Raw genomic sequence first — 17327 nt, forward strand, 5'->3', positions numbered from 1 at the left:
TTATCTGTATTCGGAATAACACTTTCTACTCCCTCAAGTATAAAATATGGTTTGTTGCAATATCATACAATACGACCTTCTATCTACTGGCGATAAAAAGTATACGTCAAATCTAAATCTGTATCAGGACCAATACATTCTCTTCATTCCAGTAGGTACTGTTCAATTCTGGTGTTATACATGCTAGTATATACCTAGTTTTTGCACATGCTACATCAGGAACAATGACAATCTATTCAGCTGTATATACAGTCAGCATATACCACTTATCTCTGTACCAGGAATAACTTTTCCTCAACTCCTGAATATTTTACACGCTGTCCCTCTGTACCAGGAATAGCACCAGCTATTTACTAACGAAGATTAATCTTGTTTACGCCTGTTTAAAGATGGAACCCCCTCTCCGGTGCGTAAAAAAAAAGGGAAATAAGAACAGATCCCGCGACGTTTCCGTATCAGCGGAGGAGAGACGGGAGATTTCGGAGAGAGAGAGAGAAATGAGACCGGTTACGGTATCGCTACTCCTCTGCTCACCCGTTATTTTTTTTGATAGAAAAACGTTTTTCTCCGTGAGCGCGCTCCGGAAGAGGGCACCGGCGTGGGGCCTATCCGAGGAAAAAGGCCATTTCCCCTAAAAAGGGAGGGAAGGGGGGTTGGGGGGGGGTGGTGGGGGGCGCTGGCAGGATTTTGAGGCCTGATGGTTATCCCGGGTCCCGGTAGATTCGTAAAGCTCTAAATCGCACGCTGGCTGTGCCGTATTTACCAGAGTCTATTTCACACCGATGAAGTGTAAAATTATAAACCGTTCCAGGTATTCTTACAGTGAGCCCTGCGTTTTCTCTTCACTCGCTCCACCAATCAATGGCGAAAAAAAAGAATTTAATGCTCATGATGCATATTAAACAGATAAGAGTGCTGTAAGCTTGTTTTTATGCTGCTGTTATAGGGTCTTAGACACGCTCAGGAAATTCAATTTTCGACACCAGACACCTTTTTTTTCTATTAGGAGATGGAGAAGAGATTTACAGTGGTTTCTCCTGTTTCTTCAAGCTCACTCTGTGCTATGTGATCAGAGATTAGAGGAAGAAAACTACTATAAAAAGCAAAGGTTAAGAGAGAAAGCACTTATTACAGATGCAACAGATGTGGAAGTCCCAACCCACCTACTGTACCTGACAGACACTGAAAGCACAGTTATAACAGCAAATGATGATGAGGATGATGACAGCGAGGATGACAATGGAAACTATCATGGTAATAATAATAATAATAATACATTTGGCATCCAACATGGGGCTGACCCTAATTTCATAACACATTCATGCACACACCCCACTGCCGACTACTGATTTGGGATAGTGCAAACATCTGCGCTTCTACTCTGAAACATGTGATGTTGCCAGCTGCTTCTTTTCACACCGCAGACCACAGCTAATAGTGCAGATCTTCCATAAGCGGCTTTATCATGCAATCCACGGTCGCCCGATCAACAAGCGGGGGGTCACTGAAGAGCGATGAAACTGACTGAACCCTCCCATACCCTGGGTGATGCCATCGTCAAACGGAGCTACTGGCCACATTCGGCACTGGCATTCATTCTGGATTCAATCCCAGAACATGGGGCTCGTCCCTGCACCACAGCTTGGCGCCTTAACCGAATGAGCCACCCAGCAGCCTTCAATAATAAGACTAAGAATAAGAATAAGAATTAGAATAAGAATAATCGCTCATCGTAATAATGACCTTGATTTGTCATCCTCATTCAGAATAATGAGCTCCACGCTCGTACTCTCCATGTCTTCAGGACCTCAGCCCTGAGCCGGTCCCCCGGTCTGTGCGGGACGGGGGGCCGGCTGGGTGCGTCCCGGAGGCGGTGACAGGCTCCACCCACATCGCCAGTTAAATATAGAATCGTCCGGAACACCCAGCTTCACGCAGGGGTCTTAACGAACAGCTCTCGCCGAGGAAAAGAAGGGGCGTGCGAAACCAACTGATTCCACCTCTCTCTCTCTCTCTCTCTCTCTCGCTCCCTCTCTCTCTGTCTCCCTCTCTCTCTTTCTCTCTCTCTCTGTCTCTCTCTCTCTGTCTCTCTGTCTCTCTCTCTCTCTCTCTCCCTCTCTCTCTGTCTCTCTCTCTCTCGCTCCCTCTCTCTGTCTCTCTCTCTCTCTCTCTCTCTCTGTCTCTCTCTCCTCCGTCTATCTCCACCCCGCCAATCCCGCCGCAGCGCCCCAGGCGTTTGATGATAAACGCGGACAGAGATTTATGACGAGAAGCGCGATCCGCCGAGCTCGTCGCTATTTCGCCGCTCCTCGGCCGTAATTAAGAAGGACCGGGGGCCGCCGAGTTCCACCCGCAGCCAGACGATCCCCTCCGACCTGGGAGGGGGGAGGACCAGCGCCCCTCCCTGCCTCCCACAACCCAAACCCTGGAGCGCAAAGGGTTTTCTTTTCACGGCGTTGTTCATTAGTTTGGCGATAAACAGCAACTAGCATCATTACGGAGTTTTTCTACGAAAAGCTACGGTGTGGAGCTGGGAAACGGAGGGTGGGGTGGGAAGGGCGGGGGCGGGGGGGGGCTGAAAGCATAACGCCTCTTTTTTTGGGGGGCCTCTGGTGGAGAGTGAGGGAGGCCTTCCCCTCCGTTTGTCTTTTTCACTTTCACTTCCTCCCTTGCCCCCCCACTTTACGTGCCGGACCCTCTAAGAGCCAACCAGCTGCTGTACGGGGCCCGGGGGCTGGAGCTGGGCTCAGGATGAGAGGAGGAAGTGATGTCATAGTTCAGAACCGTGGCCGCTGTCCAAAAAACACGCCACTCTCACAGCACCAGGCAGCTGTGGTCTAAGTGAAGGGCTAACCTCAGCTCCCTACGTGCCCCCCCCCCTTCCCCCCCAAAACCAACCACAGCCCTTACCTCCATCACCTTTAATCCCACTGGCTGACAATCCTCCAATAGGCTCAGGGGCATGCAGTTGCTAAGCGCCGCAGTAAACATGTTCTGACACACACATGCACACTGCCAATGCTAGGGATTAGCATCTGCAGTCCTGTCGGCATTAGAATGATCAATACTATATTTGTACAGATAGCAGCGCCGTGGAAAAATGGCAAAGAGGGACAGAGAGAGGAGACTAGTCTGCATCTGTATTTGGGGAGTCTGAACTGAACAACGATAAGCCTTCAATAAAGGCCTTGACATATACAAACTAGCCATTATCATATCCATATCGTTATGTTAATGAATACGACTACAACCCCCCCACACACACACATAAATATACATAGTTTTTATTTATTATGCAGGTCATAAAAACATATCTTCTGCCCTGTCTGAAGGCCTGTCATATTTGCTTGACAATGACAAATAACCATATAAGCAGACCAATATTTTCCCATAATCTCTCTTTTACAGAAAAAGGCTGAAGGCAGAGCAATCCTGGGATCTGAACTTTAATAAATCTGCAATCTCGTAATCTAATCACTTTCATATCCAGGCAATAAAATGGCAATGCCACCCCACGGGGGCCCAAATGGGTGCGCTGACACATTTGACCATGGGCCTCGTCGCCGCGGGGCGGGGGGCGGAGGGCGGGGAGTGGGGGGGGGGTTGGGCGCGAGAGGTCGCGGAAGCAGAGGCATCGGCAAACGCGTTCCCCCCGTTGGAGAAGGCGGTGAAAACGTTGGCCGGTGGAAAAGGGATCTTTTTTTTTTTTTTTTCTCCACTCAATTTTATACATCTGTTGTGAGGCCCGGGGCTTGGTGCTGTAAGTGAATTTTACAGAGCTTGGACAGAGCGGGGGGTTCGCGGGGATGAGCAGAGGCTCCGCTAGGCCCCGCTAGACCCTGCCAGACCCCCGGGGGTGGGGGGGTGGGGCGGGGACGCAGATGGAAAATGCAATTATGTCTCCCGCGAACCCCGGACACACTCTCCCGCTAACTGGATTTGCATTCTGTCTCCAATGTCGGGTTGTGAAAGGCACAAACATATCAGAGCTAATTCTGTCCGAGCCGGTTCAGCCTCCCCCTGAAGGCACACGCTGGTAAATACGCACAGGAGGAGTAAGAGGAGCGCGTGTGTAACACGGACACGCGATTCCACCAACATGTGGGTCACGGTGTTTCTTTTTTACTTCAGAGAGAGAAAAAATCTTTTTGCAAACTGGATTTCACTGTCCTTGAAGTTTTGCATGAGTTGGTGTGTGTGTGTGTGTGTGCGTGTGTGAGAGAGAGTGTGTGTGTGTGTGTTTGTGTGCGTATGTAATCGCAAAACTCAAAAACTCAAAAGTATCCGTATTGTTTTTTTTTTTTCTTGTTAAAATAAAATACCCTACAGCAAGAAGTAGGGCACTGTAATAACCTAATAAAATCACTTCATAAACTCTATGTCACACATGGGGATTATATAAAGAAGTGCCCCAATGATTGTCATGAAACACATGCTTATAATTGAAATCAAAGGTCGTCTTTATTAAATATTTTTTGATGAGATTGCAGATGTGACTTCCCCTGAATATGCCATGCTAGATTTCCCTCGGGGCCAAATAGAAATTAAAAGCATTTGACTTTGAGCTATTTTACAGTACAGTACACAGTCTTAATAATTTAGGTACCTTCAGTTCCTAGAATGAACATTAGTTATGATGGGGGCGGGGGGGATCTTAGAAATTTGAAAAAGAGAAATGTGAAAAGAGATTTGCAAGATTCAAAAACATGACCTGGGAGCCTGAGGCAGCAATGCTGTGTGGTATTCTGTGACGCAAATTATATATTTTCTGATACTGTTATATGAAAATGCATATATTTTATATAACTGTATAACGTTTAACAATGTTGTTCTGCTACACACTATATTAGAGAATATGACTGTATACGGTTTTACATACACACAACACACACTAAAACACATACTTTGTGCTTTTATATATGAGCATCTTTCCTAAACTATTGTACAGCCATAAATAGTCAAGTGTCCATTGGATGGAATTGAACCAATGGAATTGCTGTGACATCCAGCTGTAGGGAGGCGGAGCCTCTCCACTGACAACCTCTCGGTACTTCACCTAACTACTGTCAGTCTGCGTCCACATCTGCAGCAATTAGCACTCGGCATTAATGCAATGTTTCCTGAAGTCAATAGGACCTGTCAAGTAACTCCAGTGAAATTATTTGATTACACGTGATGCAGTCACTCAGGAGTCCGATACTGTGACCGAGTCAAACGGTCGCATCTCCACCTGACCTTAATTTTGAAAGAGAATGACCCTGGCAGCCTCAATGCCTGTTCTCTCATTCTGTGGATGTCAAAGTCACTCAGGTCAGACTGGAGAACAGAAAGATAAAATAAGAGCCAATAACAATTCCTCACTTTCCCCTTCCAAAATCGGAGCAAGAAATGTCTCTAGCAGGCAGGTATCAGATCTGCACTGTCAGACAGACAGGCGGACAGGCACAACAGGAAGTGAGGACATATCAGAGGCCAAACAGGGGGTGCTTTACACCACAGCTGCGCCGGCAGACAGACAGACAGGCAGACTAGGCACAACAGGAAGTGAGTAGATATCAGAGGCCAATCGGGGGATGCTATACACCACAGCTGCGCTGGCAGACAGACAGACAGGCAGACAGGCACAACAGGAAGTGAGTAGATATCAGAGGCCAATCAGGGGATGCTATACACCACAGCTGCGCTGGCAGACAGACAGACAGGCAGACAGGCACAACAGGAAGTGAGTAGATATCAGAGGCCAATCAGAGGGTGCTTTACACCACAGCTGCCCCTTCGTAAGAAACACATTTGGAAAGGAGCTGTGCCGACAAGTCGTTGTTGGGTACCATAACAAGAACCCCACGGAGACAACAATATCTACCAGTTTAGGGATATTCACGGAAATTCAGAGATACTCCCAAGAACTGAAATCAGCCCAAAAAACACAGTATAAAGAAATATTTCTGCTGAAAACTCGTCACAGTATCATAGATAGTGTATTATTACAGCATATCCTGAGAAAAACACCCCGTAACTTCCTATTTTATCATATTTTTGGCAAGTTATAACTAAACACAGCGCTCCTCAGCAGGCAATTACCATGCAAAAAAAATAGCCCGCCGTTTCAAAATACCCCTTTCCCACACTGCCGCTATTCAAAACCATTATTTCAGAGTTATTACAGCAGCGGAGAGTCATAAAGCCGTTTTAAAATGCCTCGGCGCTGGATGAAAAGGCGCCGGGGTACAGACGCTCGCGAGCAGGGCGCTCTCCGTCGACGGGGGAAACGTACAGACCATCATCTTTCACATCAAACCGCGTTACCGTACGGAACGTTAAAACGTCGTTTCGGTTTCCCGACCGGATTCCTCCTTTTTAAAAACGGTAGGGCAGGGCGCGTGCTGTTGAGCAACACCGTGTCTGTGCGCAGTGGCGATAGTATCGGCAGTCTGTACTCCCTCACCCAAACAAACTGTCAAGACGTCGACTGATTGCACACAGAGCTGTGTGCTCACAAAATAAACTCACGCATGCCGGTAAATGCCATCATTTGCATGACATTAATTTTTAGCAGGCACTGTTTTAAACTCATTTAAATTTAAAAAATGTGTGCTTAGCTTATCTTCCAATTAGGGTCCGGCAATGTTGTGATTTTTTTTTCAATATCAATATCCATCCATTATCTGACCCGCTTATTCCTGGTCAGGACCACGGTGGGTGCTGGAGCCAACCCAATGTCTACCTGTGTTCATTTTAAATCCACCTGTAGACCTTAGATTGCAGAATAAACATCAGGGAGCTTGGAAGGTCTCACAAATTAAAGAGCGGATCAGTTCAGTCATGCTGTCATAAAGACCAAGAAACTGCCCATGTAACTTTGAGACAAAGTTGTTAGGAGGCAAAGAGCTGGAGAAGGTTATTAAAAAACAGGCAAAGCTTTGAGCCTTCCTAGGTCCACTGGCTGGATGAAAGCCACTTTAGACTTCTGATTAAGTCACGCCCGGAGTTCGTCAACAAGCCAGGCAACAGATCCTCAGACCAATTGGAAGAATATTTTCTGGTCTGATGAGAATGAAGTCGAGCTCGCACACCTCAAAACAGAGCACTTTTTTTGCTTGGCACAAACCAAACACGCCCAGGTAACAGCATCCCCACCATCAGGCACGGTGGTGCCAGCGCCATGCCACGAGGTCGCTTTTCAGCCGGAGGGGCATGAAGATTGTTGCCGTCAAGAGCAAGATAAATGAAGACAAATACAGGTAAATCACCGAGAACCCGTTTCAGTCCACAAACGATCGGCATGGAGGGCGAAGATTCATGTTCCAACAGGACAATCACCCAGAGCACACTGCAGAACTACAAAAGGGCTTTAAAAAAAAAACAAAAAGGTCACTTTTCTGGAATGGCCCAGCCGAAGCCCAGATATAAAACCCATTGCAAATCTGCGGCATGACCTAAAAATGGCTGTCTAGCTCTCCATCTAACCTGACAGATTTAGAGCAAATGTGCACGGAGGAAGGGGCAAAAATGCTAAAATCTGAATGTGCAACGGTCACACAGACATAACTGAGAAGACTGAGATGTAATTGATGCCAAAGGCATATCTACTAAGAATTGACTCTGGGGGTAATACTACTGGAAAATGAGAAATGGAAGTCTTTAGTCTCAAATCTACATTGTTAATAAAAATCGTAAATGTGTTGAGTATATTGTGTCGGTGAAGGGAGGATTTCATTTTCACTGCATTAAAATTTCAAGGTTTAACAAAAGGACAAAATATGAAAAACTAGTACTATGAATGTTTATTGAAACAGAAATAACAGGACATATACAAAGCTATGGTTGATGTTCTGTGTGTAACCTCCACAGAGACAGCTCATCATACGAATAGGAACAAGGCAATGCAGAGTTGTTTTATGGTTTTGACTGAAATACAAATTTGGTGAGACAGTTACTCCATAACTAAATAAAAAATAAAACATATAAAGCAGCCATGTCCCACGGAATCTGCTGAAAAGAATAAATGTTGACTTTGACCTGTTGAAAAAAGAACAAATAAACATACAAAGCTTCATCAAATGCAAAGATAGAATTGCATATAATTTAGTGTCTAAATCTGAAGTTAATGCACTAGACTTTAACCATTATAGAATCAGTTTTTTGGTGGCTATTTGGCTCATCCACTGCTTCACACTGCTGCTCTGACCACTGCTCCACACTGCAGCTCTGACCACTGCTCCACACTGTTGCTCAGGCCACTGCTCCATACTGCCGCTCTGACCACTGCTCCACACCACTGAACTGCCACATTATTGCCAACACAGTGTGTTAGCTCCCCCCCCTTCCACATCAATAATCTCTGCTCTGATCACACATCGCTGCCCTCTCCTCTTAAAAAGACATATTTATCCCATTTTTAAACGATGTGCAAGTAGCCAGAGTCAATTAGCGGCATAATCAGGAGGATTAATCAGTGGGCACGGAGACAGAGAGCTCACTCGCGCGCCTGCTCCGCCCCAGCTCATAAACAAAACCTTTTCGGCTCACTGAGGTGAGCGTCGCAGAGTGGACGCGACCGACTCCCAGCTGTACTCGTCAGTTCTGTCCGTGATTATATCTGGCATATTCTCTCAGTGCGCTTTTTCAAAGGGACTCTGTGATGTTAATGCATTCAGCTGTGGGACTGTAGCTTTAGGAGCTAGCTCCCAAATCACACAGTGTCCTCTTTCTCCAAAACACTCCTTCTGTCAGAGAAGGGGGGCAGAGGAGCGCTTAAAAGCAGAGAATACCAACCGGGGGAACTTCAGAGCGAGCTGTGAGGAAATAAAGACACAGGTGTGTGTGCGTGTGCGTGTGTGTGTGTGTGTGTGTGTGTGTGTGTGTGTGATGTGTGTCTGTACCTCTCTACACTGACACCGTGACAGACATAAACAGGCCCAGGACCCAGCGAGCTTCCACCCCAATATCAGCAGGGTACTGCTTGTACCGGGCTTCTAGAACAATCTGTCCTCTCTGGGAAACCAAAACCAGCATCATTTCCTACGCCCCAAACACCCCCCGCCCCCCCCACCCCCCACCATTCCCCACCCAATACTGAGAGCACAGAAGTCTAATGACTCCCAGGCCATTCTGTCCGCTCTAATGACAACAGCATGGCCCCCACGCACCCCCATGGTCCCAACCCCGGACCGGAGCAGCGGGACGCTCTGCGCTATCGATCAAGTGTTCCCACTTCCTGCTTCGGCTTCCTGAAGCCCACACTGTCTCTCTCAGGCCTCACCCCAGCAGGGTACTCACGGTTGTCAATATACTGTTCTTGTGTGTGCGTGCGTGTGTGCCTGAGTGTGTGTGTGCATGCGTGTGTGTGTGTGTGTGTGTATGCATGTGTGCGTGTGTCCATATTGGATTCATGATAACAGTCACTTGTTTTAACGTCTAAAAATCAGCTGATGGCAGTTTTTTCACAAAAAAGTTGTACTTTTCATGTTTTCATGTTTTGGGAGTTCCCAGAAAAAAAGTATTTTCTAGCATGTGCCCACATGCTAATGCTGAAATCATAATATGAAAACAAGTTTAAAGTATTAAATGATAAAGATATAGATTAATCAAGCCAGTCAAACAGAACAAAATGGAATAATGGAATAGCTACAGCTAAGCTAACCTTAATATAAATCTCTTTGAGATAAAAAAATAAAAACACCAACAAAATAGCTATTCCTAATGCGCAGTCATCAAAATCGGTAATGGTTTCACGTAAAAGGGAAGATTAGGAAGGATATAAACGTCCTACGCAAACCAAAAAAAAAAAAAAAACAACATGGCGCTTCTGGCAGTGATCAATGGTATCAGCCGATCTGCGATTACCGTGCGGCCGTCGGCAGCAGAGCAGACTCAGCCTGTAGACGGAGGCGCTCGCAAAAAAAGAGAAAAGGGAAGTGATGGCGAGCTGTCTGCTTTTACCGAGCTAAAACAGGAGAATACACAAGATTCTAAATGAATTCTAAACTGAGTAGGAGTCATGCGCCAAATGTTAAAAGGGTATTTCGTTTTAAAAAAATAAAATAAAATAAAATAAAAAAGCTGTTGCTAAGTAATTCTGTTTTCAGAGTTTACTTCAGTGCAAGTGCTGAAAAACAAAGCTCTTCTCAAAACTGCCATTCAGTGAGACTCCAGGTTCAGTAGATCACTCGAATGTGGGAGTTGAGAAAAACAGTTGGAATTGTTTAAGAGCTATTCTTTTCCTCAAAAATCAAAAATGGCTCTCAGGGTTAATTGGACTGATTATGAGCACGTCACATACAGTCTGAGAACACATGCATGCATACAGTATCTGTCTATTGTTTTACCATCAACCCACTCTTGTCTTAGTGTGCTTCCCTGTATTGTGTACATCCATGCACTCTTAGGCTGCCATGGTGTACAAGTTCACTGAAATGGTAGGAGACAAGCAATCATTTCCCAATCCCCCATCAATTCTAATTATTTGAATGAACCCGGCAGTACGAGATGCCCCTCTTACGTGTGAGGTGAATTTGGACAGGCACTGTGCTCTGTACCCGCAAATGAGACTTTTGCGCTGCGAAAAATAAGCCTGTTTTCTCTGGGCGTGGCCTACTACGGAAGACCTCCCAGGACACTCGGAGAAAACAGATAGCGGCACTCTAACTAGGCTAATAGGCTAATTAGGGGGGAGACAATGCACCACCACTGTGGATTCCTGCCGCGTATCTGCTCCTCCAAGAAAAACGTCCGAATTTCCCGGAGCAGAATGAATTTTGTATTGGTCTGGGATTTGGGGCACCAGCGGCCATATTATTATGTTTCAAGTACCAAACGCAAGTTGAATTGATTGGACGCTTTCAACCCGAGGCCGTTAGAAGTTCAGTTAAAAGCTACCGGGTGCCATGCCCCAGGGGTGCCGTAGCTCAGACTGAGCATCTGCGCATTTTTGCACATAAAAAACCCACCCTGTTCACGTGCCCGTGAACACGGAGACCAACAGGACGCGAGCGCCCGCCGCCACCAGACCGGCCTTTCCGTCTGCGGACGCTTTGTTGTGCCCCGAACTGCGGCTGACAGTTTCGACGTCCTCCAGTTGGTCTTCGTTAAAAAAGACGAGACCGGAGAGATACCAACGGCCTGTCATAGCGCACACGCTCGATGACAGCCTAGCGTCCACATTCGCAGGCGAAAGGAGGCCTCAACGTTTCTTTTTTTTAACGCTCCCCTCGGCTTTTGATACGAAGTGGCCGATCGGGCATCGCAGCCCCCCGCTGTCTGTTTGCTGAAGGAGGGCCCAAGACAAGCGTGCACTTCACACCGCAGTCAACAAGTTCTCGCAGGCGTGTGGGGAGGGGGGGGGGGGAAACACGCTTCGCACGCAGCTCGACAGGCAAGCCGCCAAGCCGGCTGACGGACCAGCAGGGGGCGTCGGTGCGCGGCGAGGCGGCATCATCCTCGGCCGACTGAAACATCCCCTCCCCCCGAAAGACGCTAATGCCAGTTATGCATCAGCAATTCTCACATAAAATACAGTTTAAAAATAAAAAACAACAACAGACAAAATCACACTTTCCAATACATAGACAAAAATAAGCCTAAGGATAGCCTAAGCTAAGGATGAACTAGCTTCATCTTCATCTTCATCTTGAGCAGCATTCGCTTGGCGCTCCTCAGCAGAGGACAGCTGAGGGTAATATGAAGAGCAGGGAGGTCACCGAAACTGGCTCCAGTGTGCTCTGGTGCTGGACGGAGACAGCGGGGCTTGAACCAGACATCCACACGGCACATCAAAAGCACCTTTAGCACCCTTAACTGCTCCTCTGTAGTCCTGCCATCAGGCAGAAGGTACAGCGTCATCTCAACTGCAGCAACTGAGCTGTTTACTGAATCAATGTCTCTGTATATCTATACCAAAACCCGGTACATTTCTCTACCAAAACCCTGTAGAGTTCTCTATCATAACCCTGTACGCTTCTCTACCATAACCTTGTAGAGTTCTCTACCAAAACCCTGTACACTTCTCTACCATAACCCTGTTGAGTTCTCCACCAGTAAATGTGGTATAAGATTGCTCTGTCGCCATACATTTCCTCTGCGTTCTGCATAAGCTGCTGGAGATACATCTTTGCTGAGGACCAAAACAGCCCCAGCCCTCGTTCGTAAGGGCAGCTAACCTGTTTTTTTTTTCCTCCACTGTTTCCATCGTGTGTGTACTGAGAGAGCAGGGACGTGCGGCTCCTGAGCCCGTGGCTGCTCTCCGCCGCCGCGATTCGAGCAAGGGCGGCTGAGACGCGCCCACGCCGTGTGATAGAGTGAGGTCAGCTTCCGCTCTTTCAGCGCAGCTGTCCGGACGGCGTCGCGCGTTGTGGGGGGTGGGGGGGGTTGGGGGGCGTTTAATCCAACCCCCAGCCTCCCCTTCATAAATAACAACAGACGAGGAAACAGGTAGAGGCTTAGCACTCGGCCCGCTGTACAGGAATAATGAAAAGCTAAATCGGCTTGGGCCCCCGACGCTAATCCCCCCCCCCCCCCAGGCTGTCTCCCGCCATGATGTCATCATCTTTACTCCGTATATTCCGCTCTGATAAAAAAAAAAGGAAAAATTTAAAAAAAAAAGAAAAAAAAGAGGAAGTGCAGGAATCCATCCCGCTCCTACATCACTGTTTTCTCTGATTATCGCTTCGACGGGGCCGAATAAATTATCTGAAGAATGAGAGGGCAAACAGCGCGTCGCACGCTCTCTCTCTCTCTCCCTCTCTCTCTCTCTCCTCTCTCTCTCTCCACACCCCCTCTCCACCACACACACACGCGCACACACGCCGCCGCTGCCAAGGCAACTCGTCCTCAGGTGTTTTTAATTAACTGAGGAAAATAAGGGAAGGTACTGAGGCCTCGGGTCCGTGTGATGTAATGTCGCCCGCTGCCCTAATGACTCAGGCAATATTTCCAGTGCTTATCATCTGCGGCGAGACATTTATCACCAGAGAAACTGAATCAGGCCCAATATGTCCCCGTGCCTCCTGGCAGACTGAGGCTCTGCTCGTTTTTCGGAAAAGAAAAAAAAACAGTTGAAACAAGACGATGGCCATTTCACCAAATTTCATTTATCCCCTTCCCGAATGAGTGAAGAAGAGAAATGATGTCTTTGTGGAGGAGAGACAGCAGCAGTTCAGCAGGGCGCCTTTTCCCCGGGAAACTGAACTGAAGGGGAACGAGTACTGGGAACGCTGTTCCCAAAATAAATTAGCTGTCTTTACTGTCGCCATGATAATTCACACCACAGGTACTGTCGCTAATATCATTATTGTGACTTCAATATTACTGTTTTTTTTTTTTTTGTGTTTCTATGACTTATCCGCTTTGGATAAATGATGCCCATAGGGTGCAGCCATATTAGTTTATCCTGATGCTGAATCTGAAGGGAGAGCAGTAGCCTTTGTAGCAATGTATGTAAGCATGTCTGGTATTCTGGTTTGCGTGTCATTAAAGAGACGTTAAAAAAAATTACATTCCCTCGATTCAGCCATTAAAAGTAATTACTTCCCCATTGTCTACTATCAAGCTGGTGGAGAGTTTTAGGATAAATGGCAAGTTAGAGTACCCTATAATAATAATAAATAGAATAATCCACGCAGTACGCTGTGAAGCTCTTAGGATAATATGCCGCATGCTGCATGTGTAGTATGCTGTAATGATACTGGCTAGCATTTATGCTGCAGGGGATCGTGAGAGGCAGAGAGCTGTGTTCACAAGCAGTGGCACATTAATGCAGGATTCAGCGTTTTTTTATGCAGAAAAAACTGCCAAAATGCAGGGGGAAAAAAAATCATGCATTCTATAAATGCAGGTATTCTGAGGTCTGTTTTGAAGATTACAGTGGGCGATGGCCAAGACTTCAACTACAACAAAATAACTGCTCCTGCTTCCTTGGGTCAATCGTCTTTCTGGGTCTGATATTTGTGTTGTTTATTGATCATAATATTTACACAGCCATTGGCAACATTGTGGGAATCAACGAGAAAGAGCTTAATTTGAACAAAAAGTTTTTAAAAAATTAGATGTCACGCTCTAGCTAGCTTGCTCAATATGAGTAAATTAAAACAAATCGCTCTCAGGTTTTTTCATATATTAGTCTGTGTTCCAAAATTTTTTTTTTGATCAGAACATCAAAATATTATTTGTGTTTTATTTCATCTGGCTGATTCTGCACTTTCATTCCGCTTTTGTTACAAGTGTCATAATTACATTATGAACAACATACATTTATTATGTGTTATCATTGTGAGTTGGCATATAATGGCAAAAACCGTTATTTGTTATCGGAATGCAAGCGAATTTGAGTAAAACACAGATTTTGAAATGTCCTGCGTTCTAAAGGCACATCACTCCATGGGCTAGTGTGACCACTGACAAGAGAGACCTGTGGCCCATCAGACATGTGCTTACAACAGAGCACTGCTCCCCACGATGGTAAACCAGCTTTTGTTTCTGGTGTAACATCGTTTAGATTTGACTTCTGCACACTTAAAACCATTGGATGAAAAACAGGGCCTTTTTTTTGTTCCTAGAATTGTGTTCCATCTACTCTTCACAGTAATACCAGGGAATTATGCTTAACGTGTCACTCATTTTTAGCAACGGATGATAAAAACTTCGGAAAGTGACAGGAAATCACAGTTTCCGTGGTTAGATTTAGGCTATTTTATGCATGTAACCGATTCTTTCTGTGAGACTCATAATTTAGTATTTTAGATTTTAGACAGAGAAAGAGAAATTTTTTTTTTCTTTTAGTCCTCAGCTCTCCACACCATAAAAAAAATATTTCTAAATTCACAGTTCATATTATTCATTAATAATGCCGCAATGCATTTTGGGTAAGCGGCCAGGGCAGGACTTTGAGACTCAGGGTGGGGAGAATGAGGAGACTGGACAAAGCAGCTGAGAAATCCATTTTCTATCTGGACAGTGATGTAGAGCACACAGCGCAGAGATGCCCTGCTTTTCGGAAGATTGGCTGAGGGGATGGCAAGCTGTGTTTAAAAACAGCATGATACCTTCTCTTGTTTTTTCCTGACACGCTCTTCATCAACCCTCAGAGACCCCTGTTTACAGAGAGCGTGTGGAGAAGCCCAAGCCCACTGACATTTATACTGGACGCCTCTAAATCACGCGATTCCATCAGCCGCTCCCCTCTCTCTCTCTCTCTGCACTGCGTCAGGGCCCCTCCCAATCTCCGCTCCTCTCCAGACTCGCTCACCACCCGACACTCAGACTGACCCAGTGACAACGCGCTGCAACACAAATCTCTGTCTGTCTGTCTGTCTGCCTGTGTGCCTCCCTGCCTGTCTATCTGTCTGCCTGTCTATATGTCTGACTATCTGTTTGTCTGTCTGCCTGCCTGCCTGCCTGTTTGTCTGTCTGCCTGCCTGTTTGTCTGTCTGCCCGTCTATATGTCTGACTGTCTGTTTGTCTGTCTGCCTGCCTGCCTGCCTGCCTGTTTGTCTGTCTGCCTGCCTGCCTGCCTGTCTGTCTGCCTGCCTGTTTGTCTGTCTGCCTGTCTATATGTCTGACTGTCTGTTTGTCTGTCTGTCCGTCTGTCTCTCAAATTAAAAATCAAAGTGTTCCACTAGAATGACAAATACAGGCACTTATATGACCAAATCAGAGGTTTTAGAAGAATTATAATACATCTACAGTATGTGAAAATACATGCACAGACAAACACACACACACACACATACGAATGAATAACGAATGCAACAAATGCTTTTTAGAGGCTATCTCTAAGCATTTCCTCTTAAAGTGCTACAACAGCATCAGCGTTTGTTATGTATACTTTTGTGTGGCTGTGTTAAGAGTCTAAATAACACACAACCGAATGTATCGAAAGCGATCGCACTGCAAAGCGAAGCTGACTGCACTACACTAAGTGAGCAATGCACACACACTGCGCAGCCAGGCGGTCAGCGGCCATGCAGTAAAACAGTATGTGCTGCATTATTCCATCCGTCTTGTGTGCTTTAACTTAAGGGCACTCCATTGATTTTACACACCGCTATGTCCTATATTAAAGTTTATCACGTGCTGAAAAAAAAAAAGCCCCCAGGATACAAAATTGCCAACCTTAAGCTGTTTGGCAATTTTTCCCCACATGCGGCGCTCGTGTTGTTTTCCACAGTCGGCTCGCCCCGTGGACGGTTCACATAAATCCTCCCGCTCCCGGCCACGGCTCAATAATATTCCCATCTCCTGCTTCTGTTCGGCGGGAACTCCGGGGCTCGACGTGCGAATCTTTTATCATCGCATCCTTCATCTCTCACAACCCTCTTAATGCTTCTCTCAGTGCCTCTATGTGTGTCAGGGAAAGACCGGCTAGCGAACCTGGACGCTAACTCGATTTCTGCTAATATTTTTTTCACCACGTCACCGTATGCGCCTGACTTTGCGGCATCATCTACAGCGAGGCAGTAAGCCGCTGAATAATCGAATCCCCGAACGCCTATTAAAACAGCGAAACCGGCACAAAGAACCCCGTTTAACAGGGGCTCCCTGTCACTCACGTTTCCACGCGAAACCGCGAGACAATTTAATATGGGAACGCACTTAAGAGTCGGACCGCTTGTGGACGAGAGGCCGAGTATTTCGCCGCGTCGAGGCGCCCGGCGGGGGAACGCGCGGATTTCGGGGGGCCTCTCTTCCGCGCTCCCCGTGACACAGGTGGCCCTCGTCTCAGGCCCTGGCGCGGAGCGGCGTGAAATCGGCCCGCTATAAAAGGCTCTGCGTGCGGGCGCCTGCTGGACTTAACTCGTTCTGCGCTATGCCGCTCGGCTCATAGTGTTTACGGCACTGCTCGCCCCCAACCCGGGCCCCCTGCAGGCCACGGCGTGCGCTGCAACGATAATACCGCAGCGATGCACTCTGCACACTGCCCACTGCCTGGGAGTTTTACTGACCCAGAGCAGGGAGAGAGAGGAGTTGACAGGGGGGAGAGTGGAGGTGACAGGAGGGAGAGAAAGGAGGTAAGAGGAGGTAACAGGAGGAAGAGAGAGGAGGTGACAGGGGGGAGAAGGGGGAATGTAACTAATAGGGAGGACTGGAAACGTGTGGTCTGCGTGATGGTACTGCTTTGCCGCAAGAGGAGGGGAAATGACGGGGGGTTGCAGGGTGGGGGGTGAGGTGCTCACCTGCGTCTCGGACATGACGTAGAGGAAGTTGTGGTCCGCGGAGAAGGCCATGTCTCGCAGAACCGGCCCGCTCTCCACCACCTGGACCGTCTCGTACTGCAAGGCACCATGGGAAGGGCCGTCCACTCGGATCTGAGGAGACAGAGAGATGAGGAAACA

General features: G+C 47.1%; 1 protein-coding gene across 1 annotated transcript in view; it reads right to left on the reverse strand.

Annotated features, from left to right (window-relative positions):
* The window catches only part of plxna4 (plexin A4), a 291711-nt gene that overhangs the window by 126064 nt on the left and 148320 nt on the right, over positions 1–17327 (reverse strand). Inside the window, exon 4 of the mRNA XM_064342636.1 lies at positions 17169–17300. Within this exon, the coding sequence (XP_064198706.1) occupies positions 17169–17300 (132 nt within the window). The remainder of the gene's footprint in view (positions 1–17168; positions 17301–17327) is intronic.

The sequence above is a fragment of the Anguilla rostrata genome, chromosome 7 (assembly GCF_018555375.3).
Source record: "Anguilla rostrata isolate EN2019 chromosome 7, ASM1855537v3, whole genome shotgun sequence".
In the NCBI taxonomy this organism is placed as follows: Eukaryota; Metazoa; Chordata; class Actinopteri; order Anguilliformes; family Anguillidae; genus Anguilla; species Anguilla rostrata.